The 14,236-nt window shown below is 45.4% G+C and overlaps 1 protein-coding gene and 1 long non-coding RNA gene across 2 annotated transcripts in view; both read left to right on the top strand.

Moving 5' to 3' along the window:
- Nucleotides 1–14,236, top strand: part of LOC137219197 (uncharacterized) — a 241,562-nt gene that overhangs the window by 188,956 nt on the left and 38,370 nt on the right. The window lies entirely within an intron of this gene.
- The window catches only part of CASQ2 (calsequestrin 2), a 63,842-nt gene that overhangs the window by 11,236 nt on the left and 38,370 nt on the right, over nt 1–14,236 (top strand). The window contains exons 2-3 of the mRNA XM_067727393.1: nt 10,288–10,372; nt 14,047–14,147. Coding sequence (XP_067583494.1) covers nt 10,288–10,372; nt 14,047–14,147 — 186 coding nt within the window. The remainder of the gene's footprint in view (nt 1–10,287; nt 10,373–14,046; nt 14,148–14,236) is intronic.

Genomic DNA, 14,236 nt, shown 5'->3' with positions numbered 1-14,236 from the left:
AGTATTTTTGCATAATTATCAGCTCAGCCTTAGCATCTAAAATGACTTGTTCCAAAGAATCTGAAAAAGGATATATATACATAATATATATATGTTATATATATTATATATCATATACCTGTACAACTGAATCACTTTGCTGTACACCTGAAACTAACACAACACTGTAAATCAATTCTACTTCAATTTTAAAAAATAAAAATAGGATGTATTGCCAAAAAAAAAATAATAACTTGTTCCATTAAAAAAGCCAGTCCCCACAAAGTACTGCATCTGTCCAAGGAAGCCTCTGAGGTTCCCTCTTCTGTAGACTGAGTGAGGTTTGATCCAGATAAGCCCTTTCTGTTTGGAAAGACATGTAGGAACATGGCCAGAGCACCATCTTGCCGTGCGATGGGCTGGGCAGGCCAGAGCCACTTCTCAGTGCCCAGAGAGCCTGTTCCAGGAGCGCCCGCCTGCTGCCCGGTGCCCCAAGCCAGGCAGAGCTCTCCTCACCATCTGCCGTGTGCTGGGCAGGGAGACGGGCCAGCAGATACTCCTTCACACGCTCACCTGCCTCTACCTTACCCTGCCCTGGCTCAGCACCCCAAGCCATTCCTTAGCCTGGCCACACACACCCAGCTTCCCTGTGAAGGAACTGAGAGCATTTCCTGAACCCAAAGGAAAGAGTGAATACAACCCATGAACAGCAGCCCCGCACCGTGGTCCAGCAACGCAAGAAGCGTACACTGAGGAGGGAGACCCCGTGGGTCTGAGTCCTTACACTGTCCAGACAGTTGGCAGGTCACTGAGTTGCTCAAGGCTGAGCCCCTTCCTTTGTAAAAGACAGACCACCAACCCCTTGTCCTAGGGTTCCTCTGAAGAGAAAAGAGGGGTGTGTGTAACGTGAACGGCCCACGTCTGGTGCTCAGGAAAGGACTATTCTCGAATGTATTGTGTATGTGAAAGTACATTGAAAACTAACTCTCAGGTTAGTTATACATGGCGTTTGTTGTCATTAGCAAATGTTATCAAAATAAGCACTAGTCAGACATTTCGTAAAGTTCAGTCAAGCAGCAGGAGGTTTCTCTTCCACTTTTTAATGTGCGCTATGGGGGAGATGCAGCAAAGAGGCCTGTCTGCCATCATTTTACATTTAGAAGGGCTCTCCCAGCTACAGCCTCCGTCCTTCCCTCTGATTTTCTTTTTCTTTTTTTTGAGGAAGTGCGCCAACCTATGGAAAGTCTCGTTAGAAAAGGGAGAGTCTCTCTCTGGCTGCAGGAACGCGGTGGATAATGTGTGGGACTCTTCCCAGGAAGGGGGTTACCAAGGGGTGTCGGCATTTGGGCTACCAGACTGCATTTTCACAGGCTCTCAGGAACAGAACTCTGCTGAGAAAAAAATTGGAAAAGGGCATGGCCTCACCCCCATGTCAGTCAAATCCATTTCCCCCCGCAAATCCCATTGCAATAATATTTTTAGTATGAAAAACAGAAAACAAAAAAAACCCCTGGACTCCAGGAACAGCCTCCCTCAGTCAGTCATTTTGGACATTACAAAATGCTACCCAGGGAGATCGTGTTTATATGTTAGAGACAGTTGTAAGGTGGTGGTTCTCAGGGTGTGGACCCAGGACCCACAGCATGAGCATCTCCTGAGACCTAGTCAGACATGCATACTTGTAGGTCCCATCCCAGGCCTGCCGAATTAGGAATTCTGGGTTGGACCCAGCAATCTGGGTTTTTACAAGGCTTCCCTCCAGGTAATGCTGACGCGGGCTCAGATTCAAGAACCACCGGCTTGGGTAATGAGGTTGCCCTATAGTGAATTTCTAGGGAACAAACATTCATAAGCTCTTGCATACATGTTACTCCTGCAAGAATTAGATCTCGCATTTTCAGATTAGAAAATTGAAATCAGAGAAGTTGTGACCTGCCCAGAATCTCATACCTGATAAGTGGCAGAGCCAGGATTCGGGCCCAGGTCCCTCTGAGGCCCAGATGAAGGGAATGTAATGTAATGGATGAAAGCTTGGGCCCTGGAGCCAGAGTGTCAGGGTTGGAATCCCAGCTGTGTCACTTAAACGCTGTGTGGCTGTGTGCCCAGGCAAGTTGGTTAACCTCTCTGTGCCTCTATTTCCTCATCTCAAACTTCTACTTCATGTGGGTTTTGTGAAGATTCGATAAGATAATTCATGTAAGGTGTTGGAGCAGTATCTGGCATGTAGCAAGCACTCAATAGACGCTATTTTTATTGTTGTTGTTATACTGCTTCTCAATGTGGTGGAGTGGAAAGAACACATAGCAATGACCTCTGGGTCTTTTCCTTGGCCTTGACCAAGGTGATAGCCCCAAAGTGTTAATAAAAACAATCAACAGCCTCCCTTTCCCTCAAGGCTCTTTTAGAAGCCTCCCAGTCCAGCCCCAAGAGGCCCCAATGTTCACTTGAATCTCATAAAATAGCTGTTCCATTCCCTTGCCTGCCTCTAGCATGGACACATCATGTGCCAACCCCCAGCTATACATAGCCTGGGCCTCATCTGAGGGCAGTGGAAAGTGACAGATTACGAGAGATGAACGTCAGCTCTCCGGTTTCAGGGGAGGACACAAACAGTAGTTGAATTGCTTGACGTGTGGCCAGATGGTATCAGGGACAGTGGGTGAAAAGAGCTGTTTGGCTCTTGGCTTACGTGGAAAGACCAGGGTTGCAGCCAGGGTATTTTTAATGACTGGCCTGAGGGACATTCACTTGGAGCAAAGATCTGTGACATTTTCCCCCAAATTTCTCAGCCCTTGATTTTTTTCAGATTCTTGGCCCTGCAGAAAGTAACCCCCCCCTCAGCTCCCTTTAATAAGTAAACACTCCCTTGTCTCTGCTACCGCATGCCTCCCCAGCTTCCTCTGACCATGAAACAAATCAGTCTTTCTCCTCCAGGAAGACCATTCTTGGGAAGTGGTACAAATGTATCTTTCTTCCTGTCCGTCCTTGGTTTAGGGCTGAGATGTCCCACAAAGGGACTGGACTTGGAGGGACACACATAGACAGAGAGGGCATCTTGCATGTCCTGTCCTCTGAGGCCAAAGGGAACGTGTCCCCTGGCGCTGCTGTGTTAGTATCCCCTTCCCTTCGTGGCAAACTTTTTGACCAAGTGATCCACAACTGCTCTAATGTGTCCTTGCCACCCACTCGTCGGCCACACTCTCACTGCTTTGGCTTCTGTCCCAGCTCCTCGCTAAAGGTCACCCATGTCTTACTATCCTGAAAGGAGAGACCTCACAGTGGTCCCATCTCTGTGACTCCCTGCAACACTTGATCTGACCACCTGCTCTTTCTCAAGCTTCTCATGACTTCGGAGTCACGAGACTGTGTTCCTTGGTCTCCTACTTCTCCCACAGACCTCTCGGCCTCCACACAGCCTCCTTCTCTCACCTCCTACAAGGCGGCCAGTCCTGGACCCTGTGGTTTTCTCATACACTGTCCTCACTCCTTCACCCCTCACTTGCACAGTGCCTTCAGGAGCTCTCCCCCAAGCTCCAGGTTGGCACCTCCAGCTCTTGGCTGGATCTCCATGGCCGTGAACTCATTGCATTTAAATCCAAGCTGAGAAGCTGGCTCATGGTCCTGGCATGCCCTCCTGACATCTCTGTTTGCCCTTCACTCTGTTCCCTGGCTGGAGACCCTGGAACCATCTTGCCTCCTTCTCTCCTTGGTTCCCCGCAGCTTCCCCAAAGTCATGAAATAGTTACCAGGTCTGAATGATTCTCAACCTCTAACATTACCTCACAAGTTACTGCATGGGCTGCCTTAGCTGGAGACCAGTCTTCTCCCCCTCAGTCTCCCAACCGGTCGCCTTCGATTCTACTCTCCTTTCTATCTGTCTGGTCTACGCCCTTAGATCAACCCTCTCCGAACTCAAATTAGCCATATTGTTCTTCTACTCAAACATCTCCCAGATCGGAACCGCTAGTCCCCATATTCCAAGTCCTATGTGCCCTTTTTCTAACATGCCTTAAATACACGACGCCTTTCAGCTCCCCTGAGAAGCCCTCTGCTCGAGGACAGAAGCCTCTTCTCTTACACTCACACTGTGCATCTGCCCCTCCAAACCTTCACCTATTTCTGCTGCTTTTTCTTCCTTGGATGTCTTTGCTGCTCTCCTCCGCTTATCCAGACACTCCTCCTGTTTCAAGGTCTAGCTGGTCTCCCCTCTTTCTTCCATTCATTTATTTAATAAACTAATATTTGTGAGCTCTCCTCTGCTCAGGTACTGTACTGGGTGCTGGAGATAGTATATGGAGAAAAGCAGACAGGGACATGGAGCTTACAGGCTCGCACGTGGACAGTTGATAGACAAATGATCGTATAAGTGCACGTGTACTTACAAACTGAGAAAGGGCTGTGAAGGGGAAGCACAGGGCACTATGGACAAGTGTAGAAAGGGCACCCAATTCAGACTGGGAGTCAGGAAACGCCTTTTGAGCAACTGACATTATGTGCAGACTTCAAGGAGAAATAGGAGTTGGCAAAGAGTGGAGGGAAAGATCTTTTAGGAAGAGGCAAGGGCATGCACAGAAGCAGAGCATGTTGAGTGTCTTTGTGTGAATACAACCAGGCATCCCTGTGGGCAGCTGCGGCCCATGTCTTGGTCTAGGACATGGGAGCTGAACGAGGTGATCCTGTGCAAAGACTTCCTGATTCAGGAAAGAATTTGCTGTTTTGAGCAGCCGAAGACGAGTGTGTTAAGTAAGAGGCAGAGTGGCCCCAAATGAGGCTGGAGAGGCAGGCAGGCCAAACCGTGCAGGGCATTGCTGGCTATGTTAGGGATTTTGGATTTCATCTTGAGTGCATAGAAATTAAATCTATACTCCTTATCATAGCTTATGAAGCTCTGTAGGATTTGACCTCCCTGCCCACGAGCTCTCTTGCTCTGTCTCCATAGCCCTTATTTTCTGTCCTAGTCCTTTAACACTTACCAGCTAATTTTTCATTAGCTTCCTCCCTAATGAAATCACAAGGTCCTTGACTCTGGAATGTGTCTTACACTTTTGTTTAGCATGGAACCTTGATCACGGTAGGTCCTCAACTAATAATTATTGTTCTTTTTCCATCCCAATATGTTAGGCTTTGGTATTTCTGAATTAGTACAAGGTTCAGAACGCTATCCAGCTGTCAGAATAGTAAGAAGAAAATATAACACTTATTAAGCACTTACTGCATGCCAAAAACTGTGTCAAGAACTTTACACATTATCTCGTTTAATCTTCTTCAAAACAGCCTTATGAAATAGATATTGGTATTGTCCATATTTTACAGAAGAGTGAGCACTTATGACCAAGTCAGGAATCCAGGTCTCTGATGCCAAGCTGTGTACTCTTAACCACTAGGATTCCTGGGTCATTTATTCATTTAAAGCTGAGATCTATTTCTACCACATCATTACAGAGGTAACAATGGTACAATAAATACCTATACAATGCAAAATTTAAAAAGAGAAAGGACAGGGGGCTTCCCTGGTGGTACAGTGGTTGAGAATCCACCTGCCAATGCAGGGGACACGGGTTCGAGCCCTGGTCCCGGAAGATCCCACATGCCGCGGAGCAGCTAAGCCCGGGTGCCACAACTACTGAGCCTGCACTCTACAGCCCGCGAGCCACAACTACTGAAGCCCGCATGCCTAGAGCCCGTGCTCCACAACAAGAGAAGCCACCACAATGAGAAGCCTGTGAGCCGCAGCAAAGAGTAGTCCCTGCTCGCTGCAACTAGAGAAAGCCCATGCACAACAAAGAAGACCCAACACAGCCAAAAAATAATAAATAAATAAATAAATTTATTAAAAAAAAGAGAAAGGACATACTATGACTATCCACATTTTTACTACTGAGTTATGCATATTATTTAATATAACTTTTTTATATAAAGTTATTTTTGTACTCAAAGGAATCAGCAATGGTCAAAGCAAATCCTAATGTTCTTGGAAAGAATGAGCACTGCACCAATGCCCAGCGGCTGCATGTACCAACTGATGAGACAACCCCATTCTCTAGGATGGACAAGAGGCAAGACCATCCGAGAAGTAACCAACCAACCAACCAACCAACCAAACAGACAAAACCAGCAGGGGAAAGATTATAAGTCAACAGGAGAAAACTGGAGTCCGATCTGAAAAGAGTATTCCAGTTTTCTGGGAATTTAGGAAACATATTGACTCTATCTTTTCTCCTCCTCATGGTTGTAAATTTTAATCACTGTAATTGGTAACAATTTCCTCTTCGCCCTTTGGCTCAAAAGACTCTTAAACTTTTGAAGTACTTGGGCCAGTCCATTCATTCATCCAAAGTATGCTGAGTGTCTCTAAGGAACGATATGAGATACAAAAGAAGCACAAAATGGGCTTTTTCTCCTTAGGGAGGGAAGATGCCCAATACAGAACCCTAGTGATTGCAGAATAAGAGCCAGAGTGCTGTGTCCCTGTAATGGGCTATTGGAATTCACAAAAACGAGGCTGGACTCAAAGATGAGTCTGGAGCTGGGCTTTGCATCCAAGGCCAGGCTGGCAGCAACTGGAGTGAGCCCGGTGGGATTGTGGTGCAAGAGAATGGAAATTATGAGCTGGAGATCTAGGACCAGAGCAAAGGTGGAGATGAAGCCAAGGGGGAGAGGCAGACAGTGTCTGGCCAGCCCCATCAGCCCAGCAGGGGTTCTTGATCCTGGAGAGAATGGTCATGTTAGGAGTCAGCCCAGAAGTTCCCAGTCTTTCGCCACAGCCCTTCTCCCCCATCCATCTCACTGCTCTCTCTTGGGTGGCTGCCAGCCCTGGCCACCCTTGACCTAGGCCCAAGAAGGGTGCTTGCTAGGGCTGATGGAAGTGATGACAGAGCTCAAGTGGGCAGGCTTTGGGCCTAATCGCCGTGGGAGGCGAGAGTGACAGGACGCCGCAGGGATTGTGTGTAAGGGTACCAAGGAGAAGGTGGGCAGGTGTCAGCTAGCACAGGTCCCTGGGCCATCTGTGACTGCCAGCTCTGTCTATCCATCCATGCCTAGGATGATAATTGGCTGTGCTTAAACAGAAAAGCCGAAAAACAGAACTGAGTTTGCCTGAGCTAGCACCTTCCACTCATAAATCTTCAAATGTCACATATAAATACCAATAAGGTAATGAGAAGGGCATGCTTTACAAGCCTAGGAAAGGCACACATTGGCATCTACCTAAGAAACCAATAAAATGTGGTGATGTATGTCTAGGAGAGGTCAGAGTTAAATTCTCTGTTTAATTCTCAGTTAATCTCTAATATTCTTACTATTATTAATATTTCTCTCCTACACTTAAGGTGAAGTGGCCAACAGGGCTAAGCATGGCCCGTGGGTCACAGCTGGAAAATATTATGCCAAGCACTTTTGGATGAACTGACCAGCATTTATAGCAGTTTTCCGGAGTGTGGTACGGGACCTGCTGCGTCAGAATCATGGGGCTTGGTAGTGTGGTTTATGAAAATGTAGACACTTGAGCTCCACCCCAGCTCTATTCTCTACTTTCCGGTGCTGAAGCCCGGGAAGCCCCATTTTAACCAGTGCTCCAGGTGATTCTTATGCACACAGAAGTTTAAGAACCACTGTTAGAGGCTCATGCTTTAGGAGTTGGGAAACTTACTAATATCACAAAGCCATCAGGTCTCATCATCATTAATTTTTAATGATAGAAAGGGAGCATTTAAGTTAAGGTTTTGATAGCACTAAATAGGACAGAGTGGCTTACACTGAAAACCAGAAAACTCATTCAAAAATAACCTTGTCTAATAAATTGAATGCAATAGACTAAAGCCAAGCGACTTCGCAGAAAGACCTGTTTAAGCATTACAGGGACACTCAAGATGAGTCATAATCTAAACACTGATGATGTCTTTCATCCTGAGCCTTTCCTAGTCTCAGTCAAAATCTAAGAAAGAAGAGAAAACCGCCTGAGGGGTGCGGGTGTCATTTGTTATCTGTGTCGTGTCCACCCCCCCCCACCCCCGCCATCACCAGAGGCACTCCACAGAGCAGCTGTCTGCGCTTCCGCCCAATATCCTTAGCCTTAGAGGAACTTAAAACTCTAAAACTTTTAGGGAGTTCCCTGGAATGCTAGTGGTTAGGACTCAGCACTTTCACTGTCATGGCCCAGGTTCAATCCCTGGTCAGGGAACTAAGATCCTGAAAGCCATGGGAAACAAAACAAAACAAACAAACAAACAAACAAAAAACTCTAAAACTTTTAGGAAAAAATTAGAAAAAAATTTCAGGATACGGGATTAGGCAAAGAGTTCTTAGACTTAACACCAAAAGCACAATCCGTAAATGGAAAAACTGATAAATATGACTTCATCAAAATTAAAAACTTTTGTTCTGTGAAAGACCCTATTAGGAGGGTGAAAAGATAAGCTACAGAGTGGGAGAAAATATTTGTAAACCACATATCCAACAAAGGACTAATATTTAAAGAGCTCTCAAAACTCAACTACCAAAAGTAATCTATTTGGAAAATAGACAAGAGACGTGAACAGGTATTTCATGGAAGACAGTTTACTGATGGCAAATAAGTTCATCATCATTAGCCATTAGCGAAATGCATTAAAACTGTAACGAGATATCACCACACATCTATTAGAACAGCTAAAATAAAAATTAGTGACGATAGCAAATGTTGGTAAGGATGCAGAAAAACTGGATCTCTCATCACTACATTGCTGTTGGGAATGTAAAGTGGTACAGCCACTCGGGAAAACAATCAGCAGTTTCTTTAAAAACTATGCAATTATGATACAACCCAGCAATTTCACTCCTGAGCATTTATCGTAAAGAAATTAATACTAACCTTCACACAAAAAACTGTACATGAATGTTTATAGCAGCTTTATTCATAATAGCCAAAAGCTTGAAACAGCCCAGATGTCCTCCAATGGGTGAATAATTGAAGAAACTGTGGTACCTCCGTACCACGGAAATACTGCTCAGTAATACAAAAGAATGATCTGTTAATATACACAAGAATCTGGATGAATCTCCAAAGCAATATGATGAGTAAAAAAAGACCAACACAAAAGGTTACATATTATATGATTCAACTTATATAACATTCTTGAAATGAAAAGAAATGGGGAACAGATTAGTGGTTGCCAAAGGTGAGGGAAGAGATGAAGGTGTGGTTGCCAAGGGTTAGGGAAGGGATGAAGGTGGAAGCAAGTGGATGTGACTATAAAAGGACAACATGAGGGATCCTCTTGGTTACGTTCTGCATCTTTACTATATAAATGCCAATATGCAGTTTTGATATTGTATTATAGTTTTCCAAGACGTTACTTTGGAGCAAACTGGGTAAAATGTATGAGGGATCTCTCTGTATTATTTCTTACAACTGCATGTTAATCTACAATTATTTTTTTTAATTGTAAATAAAGAAATGTAATATTAGTATTACATGATCTTTTTGGTAGCTTCTCCACTCTATTCTATTTTAAGCTTCCATTCAGCCAGATGGCAGGAATTAGATCTCAGGCAACTGAGGGTCTCCCTACTTCCTTATATCTAAGTTTCAGGGAGCTTAACACGATGTCAGTCTTGTGCTTGGTGTCATCATCTAGGCTGGTGTCCACCCAGAGTAGTTTACAGCCATCTGTCCACCTGACACTGTTGTATCCTCTTCACCTTCGGGGCTATACTTCCACCCAGGTACTCTGATAGTTCTTCTTCTCAACTGGAAGCAGGAAAACTTCAGAGGCTGTCTCTGGTCTTTTTACCAGATACACTCAATGGGCATTCTTACTCCTCAAGCCCACGGGGTGGAGGGACTTGAGGATTATCTTGGGTACTGGGGTCACAGGTCTCCTTTGTCCTAAGGTCCCTCAGCCTATCCGGCATCTTTTGAGACCCCACCGAACCCAAGGTTCATTTGGTAGCTGCGATGGGCTCCAGGCCCCATGTTAGGTATCTGTGGGTATCTAGTACTTTTTGCTTCCTTTCTGATCCTGCTGTCTCCCAATTCAAATGTTATCTACCCTGAGGGCAGAGAAGGGTATGCGACAAGGTCTTCCAAATCTTATACCTTAGATCTGGTCCTTACACTTTTCTCTCCTTCCTTCTCAGAATTCTACTGAATCATCCTTCTCCTGAGGGCATAAGCATAGAACCCCTACATTGCTGCTTGAACTGGTCACAGAGTAACAGGAAGTATGGAGGAAAATCCTCTTGTCAACATATCAACATAGTATCCCGTGGTATTTTCTACAGTCTTTCTGATCTTGATTCACTTACTCTCCCACTTGTCTCTCCCTTCAGCTTGTGGCCCAAGTCCTGGAACATAAAGATATAGGCTTTGTGATGGTGGATGCCAAGAAAGAAGCCAAGCTTGCCAAGAAACTGGGTAAGTGTGATTTTCTTTGAGATATATCATGAAGAAACAAATGTGTCTTGCCAAAAAAAAAAGTACGGTCATTTTTTCTTGCATGATAACTAGACTATTTTTGAATAGATTTAAAAAGATCCTGCATACCTTAGTCTTGGCTTGGGGAAGAGTCTCACAAAAGTAAATACAGGTCTGAATTAAATAATTTCACATTAGTCATCTAATATATCTTTGTATCAGTACAAGGAAGAGGGTTTCTTCCTGGAGAAATGGACACTAAAGATTCAAACCTTGGGCTTCCCTGGTGGCGGAGTGCTTGAGAGTCCGCCTGCCGATGCAGGGGACACGGGTTCGTGCCCCGGTCCGGGAGGATCCCACATGCCGCGGAGTGGCTGGGCCCGCGAGCCATGGCTGCTGAGCCTGCGCGTCTGGAGCCTGTGCTCCTCAATGGGAGAGGCTACAGCAGTGAGAGGCCCGCGTACCGCAAAAAAAAAAAAAAAGATTCAAACCTTTATTTCCAGCTTCTAGATCATGTTAAAAGGCTAGCTTCTCGATGGCGTTGGGAAATATAAGTTAGGAATTTGGAAGTAACATATACACACTACTATAAATAAAATAGATAAACAACAAGGACCTACTGTATAGCACAGGGAACTATACTCAATATTCTGTAATAACCTATATGGGAAAAGAGTCTAAAAAAACCAAATATATATGCATGTATAACTGAATCACTTTGCTGTACATATGAAACTAACACAACATTGTAAATCAAATATACGTCAATTAAAAAAAAAAAGCCTAACCTCTCTATCTCCCTGACATGGTGATCTCTTTGAGGGAGATCAAATCTCTTTTTCCAACACCTATTATTTCCTGACCTCTTGGCTGAAGCAGCCAACAAAGAATGTCATTAATAGTAGTGACTCTAGGGTCCCAGTGTTTTCTAAATTTAAGTCCAAAGCCCAGCTGGGCATTGTCACCAAGGATGAAAGGGAGGATTTAGATGAGGTATGGTTAAGCAAGCGACTGCACAGTGCAAGTTGTAATCTCTTGTGTCAATATGTCATGGTTAAGTGCAAGTGCACTTCAAGATTCTTACACCTCTAATCCCAAGGAGAGAGAATATAGGTTACTCTGCTGTGTTGAAACACCCCCAGATGTGTATTGCCCATTTCACTTTTTCTGCATGACCAGTGAAGGATGGCTATTAAAAGAGAGCAGGAGGTTATAAAACAGGACCTTTGAAGAAAGGTTAATTGGATTTGGAGTAGTAAGCACAGGATAAAAAAGATTAGTGGTCGGGCTTCCCTGGTGGCGCAGTGGTTGAGAGTCCGCCTGCCGATGCAGGGGACGCGGGTTCGTGCCCCGGTCCGGGAAGATCCCACATGCCGCGGAGCGGCTGGGCCCGTGAGCCATGGCCGCTGAGCCTGCGCGTCCGGAGCCTGTGCTCCACAACGGGAGAGGCCACAACAGTGAGAGGCCCGCGTACCGCAAAAAAAAAAAAAAAAAAAAAAAAAAAAAAAGATTAGTGGTGGTTCAGTAAATACCTTCAGGCACACGAAAGTGCATTATCTTAGAGAATTTCAAACAACTGTTTTCTATTTTATGTTCAAGAATAGCTTTTTTAAAGAAAGATTTAAATTGTAAGAAACAATATTTAAAAAAAAGAAACAATATTTAGGGTTAGCTACAAGGAAGAACTCATGACTATAAAATAATAATGAATTATTAAGAATGCCTGGGGTATCTCTTTCCCTGGAGATAAATTAAGAAGTTTTTTCCCTTGAGCAGGGGAACAAAGCATGTTCAACTCTTTCCCTAGTCAAAAGCAAGTTGATGAGCTGTCCAGCGCCTCTTGATACCCTCGTCTTCTCCCTTCCCACTTTTTTTTTTTTTTTTTTTTTGCGGTACGCGGGCCTCTCACTGTTGTGGCCTCTCCCGTTGCGGAGCACAGGCTCTGGACGCGCAGGCTCAGTGGCCATGGCTCACGGGCCCAGCCGCTCCGCGACATGTGAGATCTTCCCAGACCGGGGCACGAACCCATGTCCCCTGCATCAGCAGGCGGACTCTCAACCACTGCGCCACCAGGGAAGCCCTCCCTTCCCACTGTTTTAATGAGAAGTTGAATTTGGGAGAATTTCCAGTAAATTTAGTTAGAGGAAAACGCTGGTGTTCCAGAAATCTAAAAATTTACGGAGGACAAGCTGGGTAAATATTCATAAGAATGGACTGGTGGATATCCTCCCCATGGAGGATGTGATGGGGGTTTAAATGTCTAAATGAACCTGTAAATGAAATGGGGCGGGTTCTTTCTGACTATTCGATCCTCGGAGTTTACAGGACAGTTGTATTTTGTGAACCTGCTCCGTGATCTCCATCCCCATTTCCATGTGCCTGAGTTTGGTCTCTGGACTGGTGCAACAACCTCCTAACTGGTTTCACTCAGAGAAAAATCTAACAGCGGGACACTGGCTGAGGTTCCCCATGGCACCCTTTGTGATCAGTCACTGCCTGCTTGAGGGATACCTGGCCCATTGCTCCTTTAGGTTTACAAATGGTGCTCCGTGGTGTGCCACGGGTTCTTCAGAAGTGCCCTGGGACACGGTGGGCAGCCTCCCTTTCCTAGAGGTTCTGCAGAAGAGTTCATCTGGAGAAGGCATCCTTCAGCTAATCCGAGAGTTTGAAAGCAATTAATCTAAGGAATTAAGGATGCCATGCCGTTGGACTTAAGGCCAGCCTCAGCTATTTAGCATCCCCGGGGGGAAATGCAGTTCTCCAGCAAGCATCTGTGAAAGTACACAGCATTACGCTGAGAGTGATGGAGGGTAGGAAAGAAGATGCAGAACCTGCCCTTGCAGCGTTATCAGCAGACTGGGAAAAGATGTGCAGAATTCAGTTACAATAGAAAAGCAAGCTGTTCATTCTGGCTGCAAACATTTATGGGGGGCCCAGTGTGTCCAGACTCCATTCGAGGCGCTGGGATCCCAAGAGGACAGCAGCCCTACCCTTATAGAGGGCTCGCTGTTATAGCGAATACCTCTAAATGGAGCTGAGAGCAGATCTATAATGGCAAGGGAGATTGGAGCGGCCTTCTCTGGAAAAATGGGTCGTAAGCTGAGACCCAAAGGAGTTGACCGAGATGGGCAAGGGGGTGGTGGTGGTGGTGAAGGTCACTCTAGGCCCAAGGAGAACATTTGTGCAGAGAATCATGTGCTGTGATTTTTCCTTCATGTTTCCTTTCACAGCAGCTCTTGGACAAAAAGCCAAGGGAGTTGCACAGGGATGAGGAGTGCAGTTCTCAAGGGAGCACGGGTCCACCCAAGGGAGGATATAAAGGATAGGGCTGGCACTAGGTTGTGGAAGGGCTTGAATGTCAGGCTAAAAAGCCAGGTAGGCAGTGGGCATGAAAACTTTTTGATAAGAAGAATGGGGTCAGCAATACTTTTGGAAAATTAAAGCAGTGGTGGAGTGGAGATTAGATTTTTGGTTCTTGACTAGTTCATTTTGAGTTTCCACTCTGGGAGCCCTTCAGAGGTGTGGCTGCAAGGGAACTGATCCTAGGGTTCATGCTAGTTCCACTGAGCCTGACCCCATGTCACCCAGGGACCCTGAGCCAGACCGTGGCCAATAGGATGGCTCTTCCTACATTGGAATGACTTTATTTGGGGAACTCTTTGTTTCTTTTTCAGGTTTTGATGAAGAAGGAAGTCTGTATGTTCTTAAGGGTGATCGCACAATTGAGTTTGATGGCGAGTTTGCAGCTGATGTCTTGGTGGAGTTTCTCTTGGACGTAAGCATTTATGCACAGTGGCCCTGCATGGCGCTGTTTGGGTTCAAATACAGGGGGAAGTAAAAGCCCAAAGTAAGAACAGAGAAGGT

The sequence above is a fragment of the Pseudorca crassidens genome, chromosome 2 (assembly GCF_039906515.1).
Source record: "Pseudorca crassidens isolate mPseCra1 chromosome 2, mPseCra1.hap1, whole genome shotgun sequence".
Classification (NCBI taxonomy): domain Eukaryota; kingdom Metazoa; phylum Chordata; class Mammalia; order Artiodactyla; family Delphinidae; genus Pseudorca; species Pseudorca crassidens.
This window is presented reverse-complemented; position numbering and strand designations above follow the sequence as displayed.